At 43.9% G+C, this 15,257-nt stretch overlaps 1 protein-coding gene across 2 annotated transcripts in view; it reads right to left on the bottom strand.

Moving 5' to 3' along the window:
• The window catches only part of LOC146020214 (tectonin beta-propeller repeat-containing protein 1-like), an 85,697-nt gene that overhangs the window by 18,033 nt on the left and 52,407 nt on the right, over positions 1-15,257 (bottom strand). For both annotated transcript variants that reach the window (XM_083153171.1, XM_083153170.1), the window contains exons 17-23: positions 13,994-14,090; positions 11,562-11,641; positions 8,984-9,040; positions 8,682-8,856; positions 6,797-6,932; positions 5,126-5,218; positions 4,211-4,317 (exon numbers count right to left, since the gene is read on the bottom strand). In XM_083153171.1, the coding sequence (XP_083009297.1) occupies positions 4,211-4,317; positions 5,126-5,218; positions 6,797-6,932; positions 8,682-8,856; positions 8,984-9,040; positions 11,562-11,641; positions 13,994-14,090 (745 nt within the window). The remainder of the gene's footprint in view (positions 1-4,210; positions 4,318-5,125; positions 5,219-6,796; positions 6,933-8,681; positions 8,857-8,983; positions 9,041-11,561; positions 11,642-13,993; positions 14,091-15,257) is intronic.

The raw sequence follows: 15,257 nt of genomic DNA, 5'->3' as shown, positions 1-15,257 counted from the left end.
TGTGTGTGCGTGTACAATGTTTGTGTGTGTACGTGTGTGTGTGTTATGTGTGGTCTATGTATATCCTCAATTATTTCCTAATTGTTTAAAGCCTTCACCATAATGTTAGAATGTTTCATTCATACTCAATGACAGCAATGAAATCAGGTGTGGAGTTGTTCCTTCGCAACTGTTTCCTAGATCGTCGATCTTTTCCCCAGAACATCAATGAAGGAAAATTAAAACTTGGTGTTTTTTAAATTTCTAAGTGAAATTTCCCAAAAACGGCTTCGAGGTGCACACCACCGGGTCCAGAGGTATCTTGTTGCCGAATTTGGTGTCTCTGAGTGCCACGGTGTGTCCGCAATGCGACGGACACGCACACACACACACACGCACACAGACTCTTCAACTTATTATATAGATAATGTCACATAGGAAAAGCATGGCACGACATAAGCCTGCTGCAGTGTTTAGGACTTTTACGCCCATATTTATACAAAAGGGACAATCTGTAGCCCGGTAGCACATGTAAGCTCCTCTGGGGAAAGGAAAGATTACGGTATGTATTTTCTGTAGAGGGGTGCCGGACAACGCTCTGACAGTGGGGATCCCGACAGTCAGTATCCCGATGTCGGGATCCCAACTGCTGATGCTCCGACAAGGGGGATCCCAACTCACAGGGGCTATTCTCCCTTATGGGGGTCCACGACCCCCATAGAGGCAGAATAGAACCTGTGGCAAGAGTAGCAAGCCCGCAAGGGGCTTCTTTGCGCTCGCCCCCCTGTCGGAGCACCGGCAGTTGGGATCCTGACTGTTGGGATCCCCATTGATGGCGCTCCATACCACAGCCCTGTAGAGAAGGGTATAATAGGAATGGTGCTGTGTAAATATAATAAAATATGATCCATATGTATTTACGTGGGTCTAAACTGCATTTTTTTTAAATCCACTAACTTGAAGTTTACAAGTCCTCAGGGGGTAACAGTATTTGGGTGCCGCACACTTTGATTGGGATGCCTTAGGCACTTTCAGGAAGCACCTTGCACAGATAAAACACTTTTCTAGATGCATTTCCTCTAAGTTAATAAAAAACAATCAATCACACTAACGCGACGTGTAATAAAGTGAGACACAATGTACGGTCATGATGGAGGTAAACAATGATGAACTAAGCATTCCTGTAAGATAAAAAGCTTATAGGAAGGAACATTAAGTTCTTTAACAACTGTATTTGGGTGTTAGGTAGACAACATACAAATGTCGACAAGTTTTTTTGTTGAGTTTTTTACATGTTTAGCCGACATTTGCATTATTTGCGAGGGTATACGTTTCTACCGAGAGTGGCTATATATTAATAAACATAAGAGATTTGACCCAAAAAATGTAAACCATGTGTCAACCATCGGCGTGTCAACCTTTTGTACCTGTTGACCTATACCTCTGTCAACCTTTTATCTGTCGCCCTTTTGTACCTGACAACCAAATTCATGTTGAATTTGGTGTTGAACTATTTACTGTCGATCTAAATACTGTAGACCTCATATACAACATCCTTAAATGACGGCTGTGCTGGATATTGAGTGATGTGACCAGAGCCAGAGCAGCAGGTGTGACGTGAGGAGCTGCCCACGTTTCCCATGTACAGAATACATGAATAAAAACATTGGTTGCTATGGATTACTGCACATTTACGCATTGCTACTACGTGACCCCTTTCTCACCAAGTATGCCACGTATGTAATACATATTCATTGTCTACAGTAATTACAGATTTCCTATGACACATCCCCTCAGACATCTGTGAGCCTTATACACCTGTCCTGACACTGGATGGCCTGAGACGCCTGGCATGATCCATAGGTAGCGATTCCTAAAGTGCAAGGTTTTTCCTCAGGGCCAGATGTACTAAGAGTGATAAACAACCAGCCATTCAGCTCCTAACTGCCATGTTACAGGCTGGGTTTCAAAAACAACAGGAGCTGATTGGCTGGTTGGTGGTCGTGGCACACATGAAGATGGTTGGTCTTATGGGAATGTTACATGTTACGGGCATGCCATAAGGCTTATGAAAGTATAATATTTGCTCATTTTTGGTTGGTTTTGTGTCTAACTTTGCTGATAATGTACTACTGTATGTAGTTAGGATGAGTGTTTTGGAGCAAAGGAACTGGTATAAAGTTGCAGATTAAGCATAAAGATGCGCAGCTCAGGTTATTTGTATTGGACCCGTCGTTTGCCTTTTTTACCTTAGTTTGTGTACATATTCCATTATATGTTGCTACCTATTGTCATAGTTTTCCCGCAATTTTACTTTGCTTATATGGCCTGATTCAGAGCTGCACGCTAAAGCATTCGCAGCTGTGAGCCTGTGGTCGCTCCTCCCTCCCCTCCTGATGCTCCGCCCCTCTATTCCGGTGATCGCACGCCGGAGCTCCCCTGCCACTGCCCCCGCAGGCATTCGCTGCATTGATCATGAGCCGGCAGCAGGTCCTGCTCGGGAAAGTTCAGGGCTGTTCAAGAGTTCGGGTGCTCGAGTCTCCCCGAGCTGCCCTGAACATCCTGAGCCTGCCGCCTGGTCACTGCTGTGAATGGTGGCAGGGGTGGTGGTGGGGGCAGCGGCAGGGGAACTCCGGCATACGATTGCTGGAGCGAAGGGGCGGGGGGAGCGTCAGGAGGGATGGGGAGTGGTCTGCACAGTCTGTGGTGGGTATTTCTGGGGCAGGAAAAACCTGCCCTGGTATGTGTGTCCTGCCCCAGAAATACCCACCACTTAAGGGGTTAAACAGCTTATCGACATAGGGACGCTGACTTTTAACACCCAGCCATATTTGGTAATCTTATAATCTGACGTTACCACAAACTATCAGACCAAATTATAATATATTCAGCCCACTGCACGGGTCCCTTTGACAGCACTGTTTTGAATTGTTCTAACAATATTTAATGGAAAAGACAGTTATATCTTCCCTAAATTAGAGAAGCAATTTGTCCATTAACCAATTACAGACACAACCAGCCACAATATGTATCTGTGCTGACAATTCATTTGCAGTTGAATGACTCATAAGCAGGGCTGCCATCAGGAATTTTGGGGCCCGGGACTCATTTCCAGTCCGGGCCCGCCCACCCTCCTCACTTGACTTACCGTACCCCGGCTTGTGCTCCCCCATCTCCTCTTCCGCTGAGCTGCAGCCCGGAGCGCAGGCTTCTTCAACTCAGCACTGGCTGGTGATGCAGCACCGGCTGGTGATTGGCTGCCAGTACACGAGCTCTGCAGCATTTTAATTGGCCGCCAGCGTCCTGGGTTGAATAAGCCTGCGCTCTTGGACCTGCTTTGTTCAGCGCATTGAGCGCAGTGCAGCGAAGGCATTCAAGGGGGTTACGGTGTGCAAAACGAGCTGCCTGGGCCCTTCCAGAGGCTGGGACCCAGGACAGCTGTACCCACAGTACCCCCCTATTGGCCCTGTTCATAAGTCTGGTATAAGTGTCTATCAAATGGATTGAGTTCCATACAACTTAACGATGTTATATTTCTTTATTCAAAAGTGTCACTGTATTGCAACACTAGACAGGAGTTTTTGATACAATCTCTCTTCAGAGAGCAGTACTATAATGGCTAGTATCATATAAGACACTGAACTATAATTATCTGAACAGAGATTATTATTATACACATCCTTTTTTAACAAGCACTTAAACGCAATTTGTTTGTTGTATTTATGTGTTTCTTTTAAATATTTTGCAGTTTTACTATAATCAATAAAAGTTATATTTTATTGCAAAATTCATTTTCAAATACATTTCTCTAATTGGTGCACCACACCTGACAAACTTTGTCCTGTCCTATCCCCGAGCTTACAAAGTGAATAAGAAATCCATTAATAATAAATAAACAGGGGGTCCCTCATTCATACAGAGAATATATATTTCTTGCAGTCTTGTACGACTGACTCCCACACCAGATCTCTATCCCTATGGTCATGCAGAATGGCCGTGGGAACTGGTGCCTGACTGTCATTCTTTTGCACAGAAATCCTCACTGTGTGCGGCATTTGCAAAGCCACTCCACTGTGTAAATGTTGGCATTGCCTACATCTCTGAATCAGGCCCATAGTGCACTAGGTACTTGTGACTAGTGCTTTAGTCTGTGGAGCGCTAAGCAGGGCTATATGCCATGATATAAGGATAAGTGTATGAGGACACATCTGTCTGTCAAACATGTACTCGCCTGATCAAGGGGGCCCACAGACACTTTGCGGATGTTGTTTGACACATGTTCCCAGCTGGACCCCTGTGGGTAGCTTGGTGTAGTACCTTGCCGAAACCATAAATTACCTAAAAAGGAAGAGAAGATACTTAAATGAACACTGTAGCTTTATTATTATGAGAATAGGCATTACAGATGCCTATATCACGGACGGAAGACCGACAGTGAAGAGGTTGACAGTGTCGGTAATTGGTCGATGGTCTACATATACTCTTGCCCAAATCATATGAATGTCTGTGGTGATCACAGGGTTAATATGTGTACACCACCATCTGGCCACCAAATATATTACAACTGCGGTAGTGTTGCCCTTTAGGCAGCATAGTCCATTACTATGTTATTTCCAGGACTTTAAAAATAAGGAAAAGGCCTGCAAAGCCAAGCCATAAGAAAGTAATGTACTGTACTGTACCTCCCAAATATACAACAATCTCATCTAATAGGACAAGTTGGCATCTAATATGTTAGTAAAGACCAGATAACAACCAGCCGGTCCCTTCTCTTCCTATAAATGATCTGCTACATTCGTGTAGCAGAGGCTTTGTAAACAGGCTTATAATTCTATGTTAAGCTCTTCTTCACTCTCCCTAACAGCAGATTCTGAATTACGTAACACCTTATTTATAGTCGGAAATAGAGATTTACAAGCGAATTTCTTCGAGCTACAGTATTACCACATGCAAACTCCCATATATATATACACATTGGATTAAATTTTCTATTGTTGACTTTACAACCCCAGTGACTTTATTTTGATTATTATAAGGAGAGTGTTCATTTCCCCCCCTCCAACAAGGGAGGGATCTTTCGATATATATATATATATATTTAATGTGGTACAGGTACGTTGACATAAGGCTTTTGCAGATCACTAACCATTTTCATCCACAGCAAATACAGATGTCTGCCCCACGGAGACCTGTTGCAACTTTTGTTTCGGAGGAGAGGGAATGTGATACCAGCAGTCACCTAGACCAAAGGAACAATGAAATACATCATACAAAACTCAATCGACAATCAGCTAGTGACGGGGCTTGGAGTGGAGTAAAGGCAAAGTCTCTGTTCATGCTTGATCCGCAAGTGGCACACTGGACATCATCCCTATTGCCAGCGATTGGCACCTCCATGCTGGAGGAATAGAATAAGCACGCCCCACTCCCATAAAAGGAGGACGGTAACTATTGCATCTTCCGTCCTCCACAGGCTTCCAGAGACTGCCTTTTGGGAAGTACAAAGACATGATAGGAATGGACAGTTCTCACCAGAATGTTTTAAGCGGTTCACCTACAGTGCTTGTGTGTATTTATGCATCTGGCTTAGTGTTTGATTTTATTTTTTTTTTTATTACATTTATTGAGAAGTCAATCCAATCATTTTTATATGTTTATATTTTAATGGTATCCAACTAAGGATATTAGCGCGGCCCTATTGTGTTTTCTCTTTGGTTTTTGATCATACACAACTAACTATCCTGTTTGGAGCAGCAGCGCGAGTCATAGTGTCACCACCGGCCATTTTCCAAGGGCCACATTCTTTCCTCAGTCACGGTGCATGGTGCCGAATTGGAAGTTGGTCACTCTAAAGAAGAACGCAAGGAAAAAATGCTTTTATATTCAACCGTATGCAGAGCTGTAGGTATTTCAAGATTGGCCTGGATCCACGAGTGTACGTGGCTCACTGCTAGTCGTCAACCCTTTTGGTTTGCGCCAAAAACACAACTCTAAAAAATGTGTCTCTTCGCTTACAGCCAAGCACAGCAGAACCCACAGTGGCATGAACACAATCTTACTGAAATCGGAATGTTCTGGTGCTAGAAACACTGGGCAAGATGGCTATAACACGACTTGTGTCTCTTACCATCCACCACCTACTGAAACATAGAAAAGGCATACAGCTACATTGTGGCTGGAGAACAAACTACAGAATCAAAGTGTTGTCACAGGACAAACAGAGCATAAGAAGGCTACATCTATATGTGTATACTGTATATGTATGTATATTTCCACAGCAAGAAGCATCTACTATGTCCAATTACTACTCAGTATTGGGTTTGACCGCACGTATAGCTGGCGATATTGTATCAGATTTGGCACGCCAGCTTTACATTACATAGCACCCCCTATCAGATTTCCCAGCATGATTATCATTGGCCAGTGCTTGGATTCCTCTAGATAAGTAAAATGGTACAAACATAGAGTAAACTGGAAACAAAGCATTTGTCCTGAGTTCTTTTTATATAAAGATTAGCAGTTTCAAAGTGTTGGTAGAATATCCCAGTTTAATTGTTTGCCATTGTCATATATACATATTTACCTTTCTATTAAGGCTGGTAGAAGGTCACCTCTGATATGAGGCTGCTATTTACCTACTATTCACAGTACCTAATATGCCACCTGCCAGTCAAACAGCCCTGGCCATCCGTTACAGAAAGCAATGTTCTAGTGCACCATTATACATTTACATTGGCTGTTACAGAGCATGTTGTTTTCTGTCCTCGTCAATACGACAAAATCACTAAACAAACAGCCTTTTACTCTGATCATTTACCTGCTGGTTGACTGGAAGACACCGATCCCCGGTAGAAAGCAGATCCGTCACGTGCTATAGCCCAGACCTGGAGGCATCCTCCTACTGACACAGAAACGAAAGGCTGGTCTGTGCCCACATGAAGCCAAGAGGAACCCTACAAGACAATGAACAGAGCAATGCTGTGGGTGAGACAAAGGAGAACATGAACATCTCAAGTTACTTACTGTATGTGACCATAGAAAATTGATTTTACAGAAACCTATGGGGGATGCCGGAGATACTTAATATTATAATAAAACATGTATTTTTTCAGGGATATAGCCGCAAATATATTATGATAAATGGGCCCCATAGCCATTATCAATAACAGATTATAAAGGTATTAAATACAGAAAGTCCTGGTAAGATCTTACTGAGGAAGAGAATGGGAGTTTCTAAAATCACCAGAAAACACTATTAGGTTAAAGAAAATGCAATAGCAGAAAAGGTTACAAAGTAAGTAAACAATTAGTGTGTTGAAGTACCAGATACAATAATTAAGTGTAGCCTTTAGATACAGAGAGCCAATTACATTCAGCAACTTCTCCTTGTGTTGAACGCCTACAGCAGCCAATTGCTAGCTACACCGTATTGTTACAATGCATAGGCCCGGTTGGTGCGATGGTGGGTCAAACAGGGTCAAAAGGCTGACATGAAAATTGTGTGTCAGCCATTATCACACTGACCTATTGAACCTGGCAACCGTAAGCATTGTCTACCTGTCAACCTTTTGACCTTGTTGGCTTTTGGGGGAAATGTACTAAGATAGGAGTTCTATTTCAGATGGGATGTTTCTATGGGCAATCAAACAGATATTATCTATTATCTTCTAAAAGGTTCTAAATAAATAAGTAGATTCTGAACTCCCATCTCAGTAAATTTACCCCTTTGACGTGGTCGACCGTTTAGGGTTGAACTATTGACAGTCTAGCCTTTTACTTATCTGTCAACTAGATACTATTTTTTCCTCCGCAGCATTTTTTTCAGCAGGATTAGGCATCAAAAACCAATTTCATATGACAGTGGGTACAATTTTAGAAGGTCAAAATGTTATTGAACAAAGCGGCTTTGGCCATGAATCTACACAAGACTATTGGAATTAATGCGATTTACAGCTCATAGATTGACAAACCCTACAAAAGGAGGTGAGATTTCTAGATCTGTACTGATGTGGAATAAGAGTAACATTTTGTTTTTTAGAATTATTAAAAAAAAGTTGTTAGGGGTGGGGGGGGGGGGGGGGGGGGTCCAGAAGGGGAATGCATTGATGTTCTTTGTTTAATGGGTAATCACAGTGCCCTTTCCTCCCAAACGGAATCCCACAGCTTCTGAAAGGTCCGGCACACCCAACCGTCTCCTTAGATTTAAATGGACTTCATTCTGCATCTTAAAGTTTGAGTTTCTAGGCACTCTTCAGGTGAAGTGATTGTGACTTCGAAACACAAAACACATGTAATAAACACAATGCCAAAATCATCTCACTCCAAAACGATTCTAAACTAAAGTTTTGTTTATCAGAGAATTTGAAAAGAGTGACTGAACCCATTAGTGTTGCACAACTGATCATATGCAGGTCGTGGAGCGGTCCAACGAGCGATTGTATGTGCTTAAAAGCACATATGATCGCTTGTTCAACCGTAATGAGAACCGACGGATGAGACGCGCATAATGTCTCATCTGAGGGCCGACCAAACATCCTGCGGGGTCGCGCATCATGCACACAACACGTTGCACGATCAGTCGAGATTGTGCGTTCGGGTCCAATGTTGTTCTGATGTATGGGGGCCTTTAGTTATAGCCATCCCAAAGACTAGACAGGACATCAATGTGAAAAGCAGAGACACCAACAGCGTAGCGGCCTTACAGCAGGAGTCTGCTTAGTGACATCAACCCGACATAGGACGTCTCCTTTATTGCTGATGGCCCAGACAGCGACAGACTCATCATTCTGGCTCCTTCTTCCTGGAGATATGGAGACATCCAGCAGACAGATTGGAGGAACTTCCAGCCATGGCCCGATTGTCGCTATCTTACATTTCCTACAGTGGAGATATGATGAGTCCGTAAAAGGCATAAGGTAAAGCATTTACTATAAAATATAAAGACATTGTAAGCCACATAGCACAAAGCATTACTCATATTGGAAGCAATCTTGGTTCTATTTACCTTGCCCAGCGTCTTCGTCTTACAAAATCCTTAATGGTCTTGTAGCCATGGTAAGACCTGTGAAGAGATGTACAGCGATTGTGCATTTACAAGATGACCTCTCCAGTAAATCGCACACGCTATAATGAGTTAATGTAGACCGGTTCTTTAATCTAGCCTATGCCAATATCAACAAACACCCTTCAATTCCCAGACACTTAAGGGGCATCGCTGCATGAGGTACTTTCAAGACCAGAAATACAAATCTTATGTTGACATAACTGTGATTAAAACACACACACAAAAAAAATGCAATACCACAGGAACAGCATCGGTTTGTGGCTGACCTTTTTGAGAACACTGCCGGCGTAAACTGATTCACAAAGGGTAGGTGTCCCCAATTTTCTTTGAGGTCAGGGTGATTTGCCAATTCCCATCATAGGTGTCGGTCCATGGGCTTCTATGGTAAAACTCCGCCCATCCAATAAGCCATTATGAACTCAGCTTAAGCTTAGCCCTAAATGGCTGAGGGGAGTCCCATTGGGTGACGTCAATGGGATTTCCCTCAGTCTTGTGGAGGAGCTGCATGTGTAAACATGCAGGTTCTCAAGTGTGCTATCTATCTATCTATCTATCAATCAACAAAGCCGCTACTGGTGTATTTGTGTTTTATTGGTGTCCGAGTGCCGCACGTGTTGTATGTATGGTGTATGCATATATGTTAATAAAGTTCTACTTTTAACATTGTCTTTGTGTGTATTTTAGTATTAGTCTTGCTGTGGAACTACAATGCCCACATGCAGGGACTGTGGTTCTTCAAGTCTCTACTCTACTTTTTTCCCCCGTATTTTTGGAACCCAGACTTGTCCAAGATCCCAGCTTTTTTGTCCCTAGCTCAAAGAGCCGGGGCTGGTTATGCTTGGGGCTGTTTTTTCTTGTAACTTTTAGTTTATATAAAAAAAAAAAAAATTGCACACTCTGTTACTTAAAATGCACCTTTACTTAATAAAATGCACATTCCCATTACTGAAAACTTGCCAGAAATCGCTTTTGCTAAAAAATCGCACGCTATTACATTTGCAATTTTGGGCCGAAAATCGCACCTGTGACATTTGGCCCATATTCTCTTTGGGATGCAGTTAAAATCCCGGCGGTCGGGATCCCAGCGTTCAGAATCCCGACGCCGGAATCCCAACCGCCGAAATGCCGACACATTCTCCCTCCTGGGGTGTCCACGACACCCCTGGAGGGAGAATAAATTAGTGTGCCGAGCGTAGCGAGGCACCGGGCCCGCTGCGTGGCGAGCGCAGCGAGCCCGCAAGGGGGGGCGATCCACGCCCCCCCCCCCTTGTCGGCATTTCGGCTGTCGGGATTCCGGCGTCGGGATTCTGAACGCCGGGATCCCGACCGCCGGGATTCAATACTGAATCCATTCTCTTTATATGTTATCATCTCAGCCAGACCGTTCATTAAATAATAAATGGTGTCATTATTACAAATCCAGAAAGACTGACTTTTTCCACTTTGCTTGCTGCAATATAAAGGTAGATTGTGGTTGCAGTGCAGTCATATAAAGCAAGCTACAGGAACAGCAGAGTATATCACCCAGTCACCTCATGAGGACTAATTCAAAGAGACTTTATTATCTATAACTTCCAAGGAGATAAAACTGAACTACTGTAGGTATTTAGCTCATCACCAAGTGATAATTTACAGACTTAAATAAGTGGCTAAATGTCAAGAATCAGTCTAATGACACCTTCAGGGCAGAGTTTAAACCCAGGTGGTACAGAGTTGTTCTATGTGCACCAACAAACTTATTTGGCCAAGTTGAATTACAGTAATTGACATTTACATTATAAAGGTATCAGTTTATAGAAGCAAATATTTACTGCTTTGCGTGAGGGATCGAGTAATGTGAATGTGTGTACGTCACTACATAATCAACTGTTCAATATCACTGAAGGAAATTGTTGAGTAACTACAAAGCCTAAAGGGCTTGTAAGATTTTGTCAGATATGAACCAATTCAGATGGATTGGGCCAATTTATCTGACAAAATCTGATGTGCCTGATGCTGTAGGACCCAATGCGATATTGATCCTCTTGCACATAGGATAAATCTCGAGTCAATCAGGTCCAACTTGCCCCTCAGACAAGTTGGACAAGTGTGAGGGAGCCTTAAGAAGGAATACTTTACTAAAATTTTGTTTAAAGATGCATTTTATTTGGGGTACCAGTTTCAATATAACAAACTATAGCTATACATCCATATATAAATTGTTAATTGTAATATTGTGCTTGTCGGCTTATACATGAACCTTCTTGATATGGTTGAATAAAATACTCTTACTCTATTGCTTAAGTTCTTTCTAGCCAATGTTATATTAATGTTATATTAATGATTAGTTGAACCAGGGGAGTTTGCCAAGTTGATCCCTGAAAGATTTTCTTCTTTAATCAACAACGTGGGTGTAGGCACCATCAGAAATAGAGAAGAAATGGATCTTATTGGTGTAGCCTGTCTACTAAACTCCATCTACAGGTGAGCAGGTGTCACATTATTAATGTTAATGCACTAGCCGAGCGCAGTTACTCACGCTGGGAAGTCTGCAGCGTACTGCCACCCTTCTCGATCAGTTCCACCAGAGACATTAAAGTCTACATACCAGTCAGAGACCTGCACAGAAATACATGTCACTGCCATGTCAGATCATAAGGTTCAGGAGCACAGATATATTGCAGAGCAATAAATACAAAGCAAAAAGTTAAACAGTCCCCCCTTTTCCATTCTGTACCCCCTTTGAAGCCCTAGAACAGTTTTCAGTGCTAATGATAAAAGCTAGTTGTACTCTAGTTATATACACTGTGAAAAGTTATTATTGTGTAGCATTTGGCAGGGGTGTCGGAATCGGGTGGGGGGAGGGGGCAACTCACTCCCCCCAAATATGTGAGAGGAACTCTCTGAAGAAGCAGCGAGTGGTCCGGACCGGCGATCGCCGCCTGTGTATGTCATCGCCGCCATCAGCAGCAGTGCTGACTGCTGTGTGTTGCAATAGCTGTGGTGCCCGACGCAGTGGTGGAACTGGGCTCCACTATCTCCTAGCCCCTGCCATGACCTTTCCGCGTGTTTGCAGTAACAGAAGAGGAGCGCGTATCAGAGCCAGGTGAGTCCATTCTTCATCTGCCCATTGTACTCAGCAGCCCCACAGTCACTGGGACAGCGGAGAGTGTACAGCTATGCCTGGTAACTAATGTAGAAGATGCTCTGTCTAGATAATTCCATTCATTGTGCAGAATAACTACTTTCCTTTACCGTCACCTGAGTAACAATCAGGAGTGTTGCTAAAGACTAATCCTGACCCCTCACCGCAGCCTAACCCTCCCCATTAGGGGTGTTGTATAACACGCTGGCCATCTGTCAGGCTTTTAGCAGTCAGGATTCCGATGTCGGTGTAATGACTGTTGGAATCCCGACTGCTGGTCAGTCATCCGGGGCACCCCATTAGTGCCTACCCCTAACCTCCCCCAAAGCCTAACCCCAACTCCCTCCCCACCCCCTTACCCTAACCCCCCCATCACCTAACTCAGTAGTGGCCAACCTGTGGCTCTTGAGCCTCATGTGGCTCTCCCCCTTGTAAAGTGCAGCTCCTGCTCCCACTGCTGCCCGCCGCCCACCGTCTGTCCCAGTCACCCCTGCTGCCGGTTCCCTGAATCCCTTCTCCTTCTGAGGGGAGGAAAGCGCGCTTCTGAGGGGGAAGGAGTTGCGCGGTGTGCTGTGCTCTCCTCCCATCTGTGACATGACAGGACTGCAAGAGGACACCAGACTGTCCTCTCCCCGCCTGGCAGCAGCAGCAACAACAGTGAGTGCTGCTGATCGGAAATTTGCACTGTGGGGGCATAGCAGTTTGTGGCACTGTGGGGGCATAGCAGTTTGTGGCACTATGGGGGCATACTAGCTTTTTGGCACTGTGGGGGCATACCCGGCACCGTGTGGTCCATACCCGTGGGGGGCATATGTGTATCTGGCACTATTGGGGGCATATTTTTTTGGGCGCATGTGCCTTCGGCGCGCACATTATGTCGGCTCTTTAGCTTGACTACCGATATTTTTCGGCTCTTTACCTCTGACCGGTTGGCCACCCCTGACTTAACTCTAAAGGCCCCCATATACTAACCATGGTAACTCATACTCTCAGGAGGTATGAGTTACCATGCATTAGATGCAGGGTTACAGCACATAGAAACTGGCAAGTAATGTAATAGCTGAGAGCATTAAACCAAAAAGCTGCATCTGGGCGATAAAGCCGATGCCAGCGGGGGGGGGGGGGGGGGGGCATGTTGGAGCTGCATCATAGCTGTCTTTAACAAGGAAAGCCCTTGTCTGTACATGCAGGACGAGGGAGGGGGAGCGTTATCTATGCGGGGGAGCACGCATCGTTAACGATATTGAGTGTACACACTAGAAGGTATAGTAAAAGATATCGCTCAGAAAGCCCTTTCTGAGCAATATCTTTTACTACATCCGCTAGTGTGTATGGGGCTGTAGTCTGAAGTGTAATGTGAATGTCTGACGGCTAGTGAATTATCTCATGTTATTTTACTACTACCTAGTCTAGGGTGTAAAATTATCCTTTGGTACTTAGGAGCCACAGGTTCAGTATCGTGTGCAGGAGAATGTTTGAGGGGACTGTTGAAGAAACTCACGGACATATATACGTTAGATCCCTACTAAAGACACCAGTGGCATTTAAAATATAATATAGTGCAGTACTTAGTAACTGGAGAATAAAACAAACACGAAAATGTCCTACGCACTGAGCCTCCTTGTTGCATAATTAAAATTGTGTGAAAAGCTGCCAAAAAGGTGTACATATTTACACACTCTTATGTGCTCTTATAAATGGCTTCAGAAGGCAAACATTCACCTGTTTTATAGCAGAAGCACCAGGGCTGCAATTATACCCTTCTAAACAAACACCCATTAACCTGTTTGCCACCGGGTCTTTGCCATTAAATACAGCTGACTTACCCATGACCACTGTGGGGAGGGCGGTTTTGTGCAAGTTTTGGTACATTCCTGCAATCCGGAGGAATCGCTCCACATGTACCGGTCTGTGAGGAGCCCACTGCAAAGTAAGAGAACCATGAATACACTGTGGCAGCATGGATATCAGGGACTACTTAACCTGAAGTGAAACTAACGTTACAGAAAAAAAGCATATGAATGAATAATTTGGGAAGTAAGGCTGTCTGTGATTGGTGGAGGACGTGTTAATTATTCCTATGGACACTACAATTCCTGTCTCTAAGGAAAAAGCAGTAATCCACCCAGGACCTAATGTGATGCATTAAAGTGAATAAAGACAAGGCCACATAAAGTACAGTATAATTTATGTTTCATCAAGATTGTCTTGGACCCACTAACCTTCTAAGACATGTAATATTGATCTGCTCCTTCAACTTATGTGTATCAGTTAAATACCATACTTGCCTACTTTTGAAAACTAGTTTCAGTGAGATTTTAGTTGGTAGAAGAATTTTGCACAGCGCCCCATTGAGGGGGCGTGTCATGCTCCACCCAAAGGGCGTGTTTACTTACATATATGGAGAAATTTTGAAAAGAGATTGTGAACATTGCGCCTAGAAGCCTGGGTATGTAATTTAAAATGACTTAAATCCAAATGTAGATGAGCCCCAAAGAAGTTAGTAAGAGCTACGATACTTGCTAAAGTGGGAGGGAGAGAGGGAGATTGATGTTATTTCAGGGATTCTCCTGCAGAATGCAGGAGGGTAGGCAACTATGGTTCAATACTGGACCCCCCAGTGAGCACCTGGTTAAACAGGAAATCATGGCCTGTACTAGTACGGTATTAGTACACTTTTTCATAAATGCCTTTTAAAGGGCCACACAAAAAAATATTGTCTGCAGTCTCAGGGTATTGGTGACCACTGTGACAGTGAAGATTTTTATCCTTTTCCTGTGCCAAAAATGGAATCTAATGCCGCTACCCTCAAAATAGTCCCCAATTACTTGCAGGGAAATGTCAATGGTCCCACATCACGTGCAGGGAAATGTCAATGATCCCGCATCAGGTGCAGGGAAATTTTCCAATGGTCCCGCATCACGTGCAGGGAAATGTCAATGATCCCGCATCAGGTGCAGGGAAATGTCAATGATCCCGCATCACGTGCAGGGAAATCTTAATGATCCCGCATTACGTGCAGGGAAATGTCAATGGTCCCACATCACGTGAAGGGAAATCTTAATGATCCCGCATTATGTGCAGGGAAAT

The sequence above is a fragment of the Crinia signifera genome, chromosome 7 (assembly GCF_055691185.1).
Source record: "Crinia signifera chromosome 7, ASM5569118v1, whole genome shotgun sequence".
Classification (NCBI taxonomy): Eukaryota; Metazoa; Chordata; class Amphibia; order Anura; family Myobatrachidae; genus Crinia; species Crinia signifera.
Note: the sequence above shows the minus strand (reverse complement) of the source record. Positions and strands in the feature narration are given on the sequence as shown.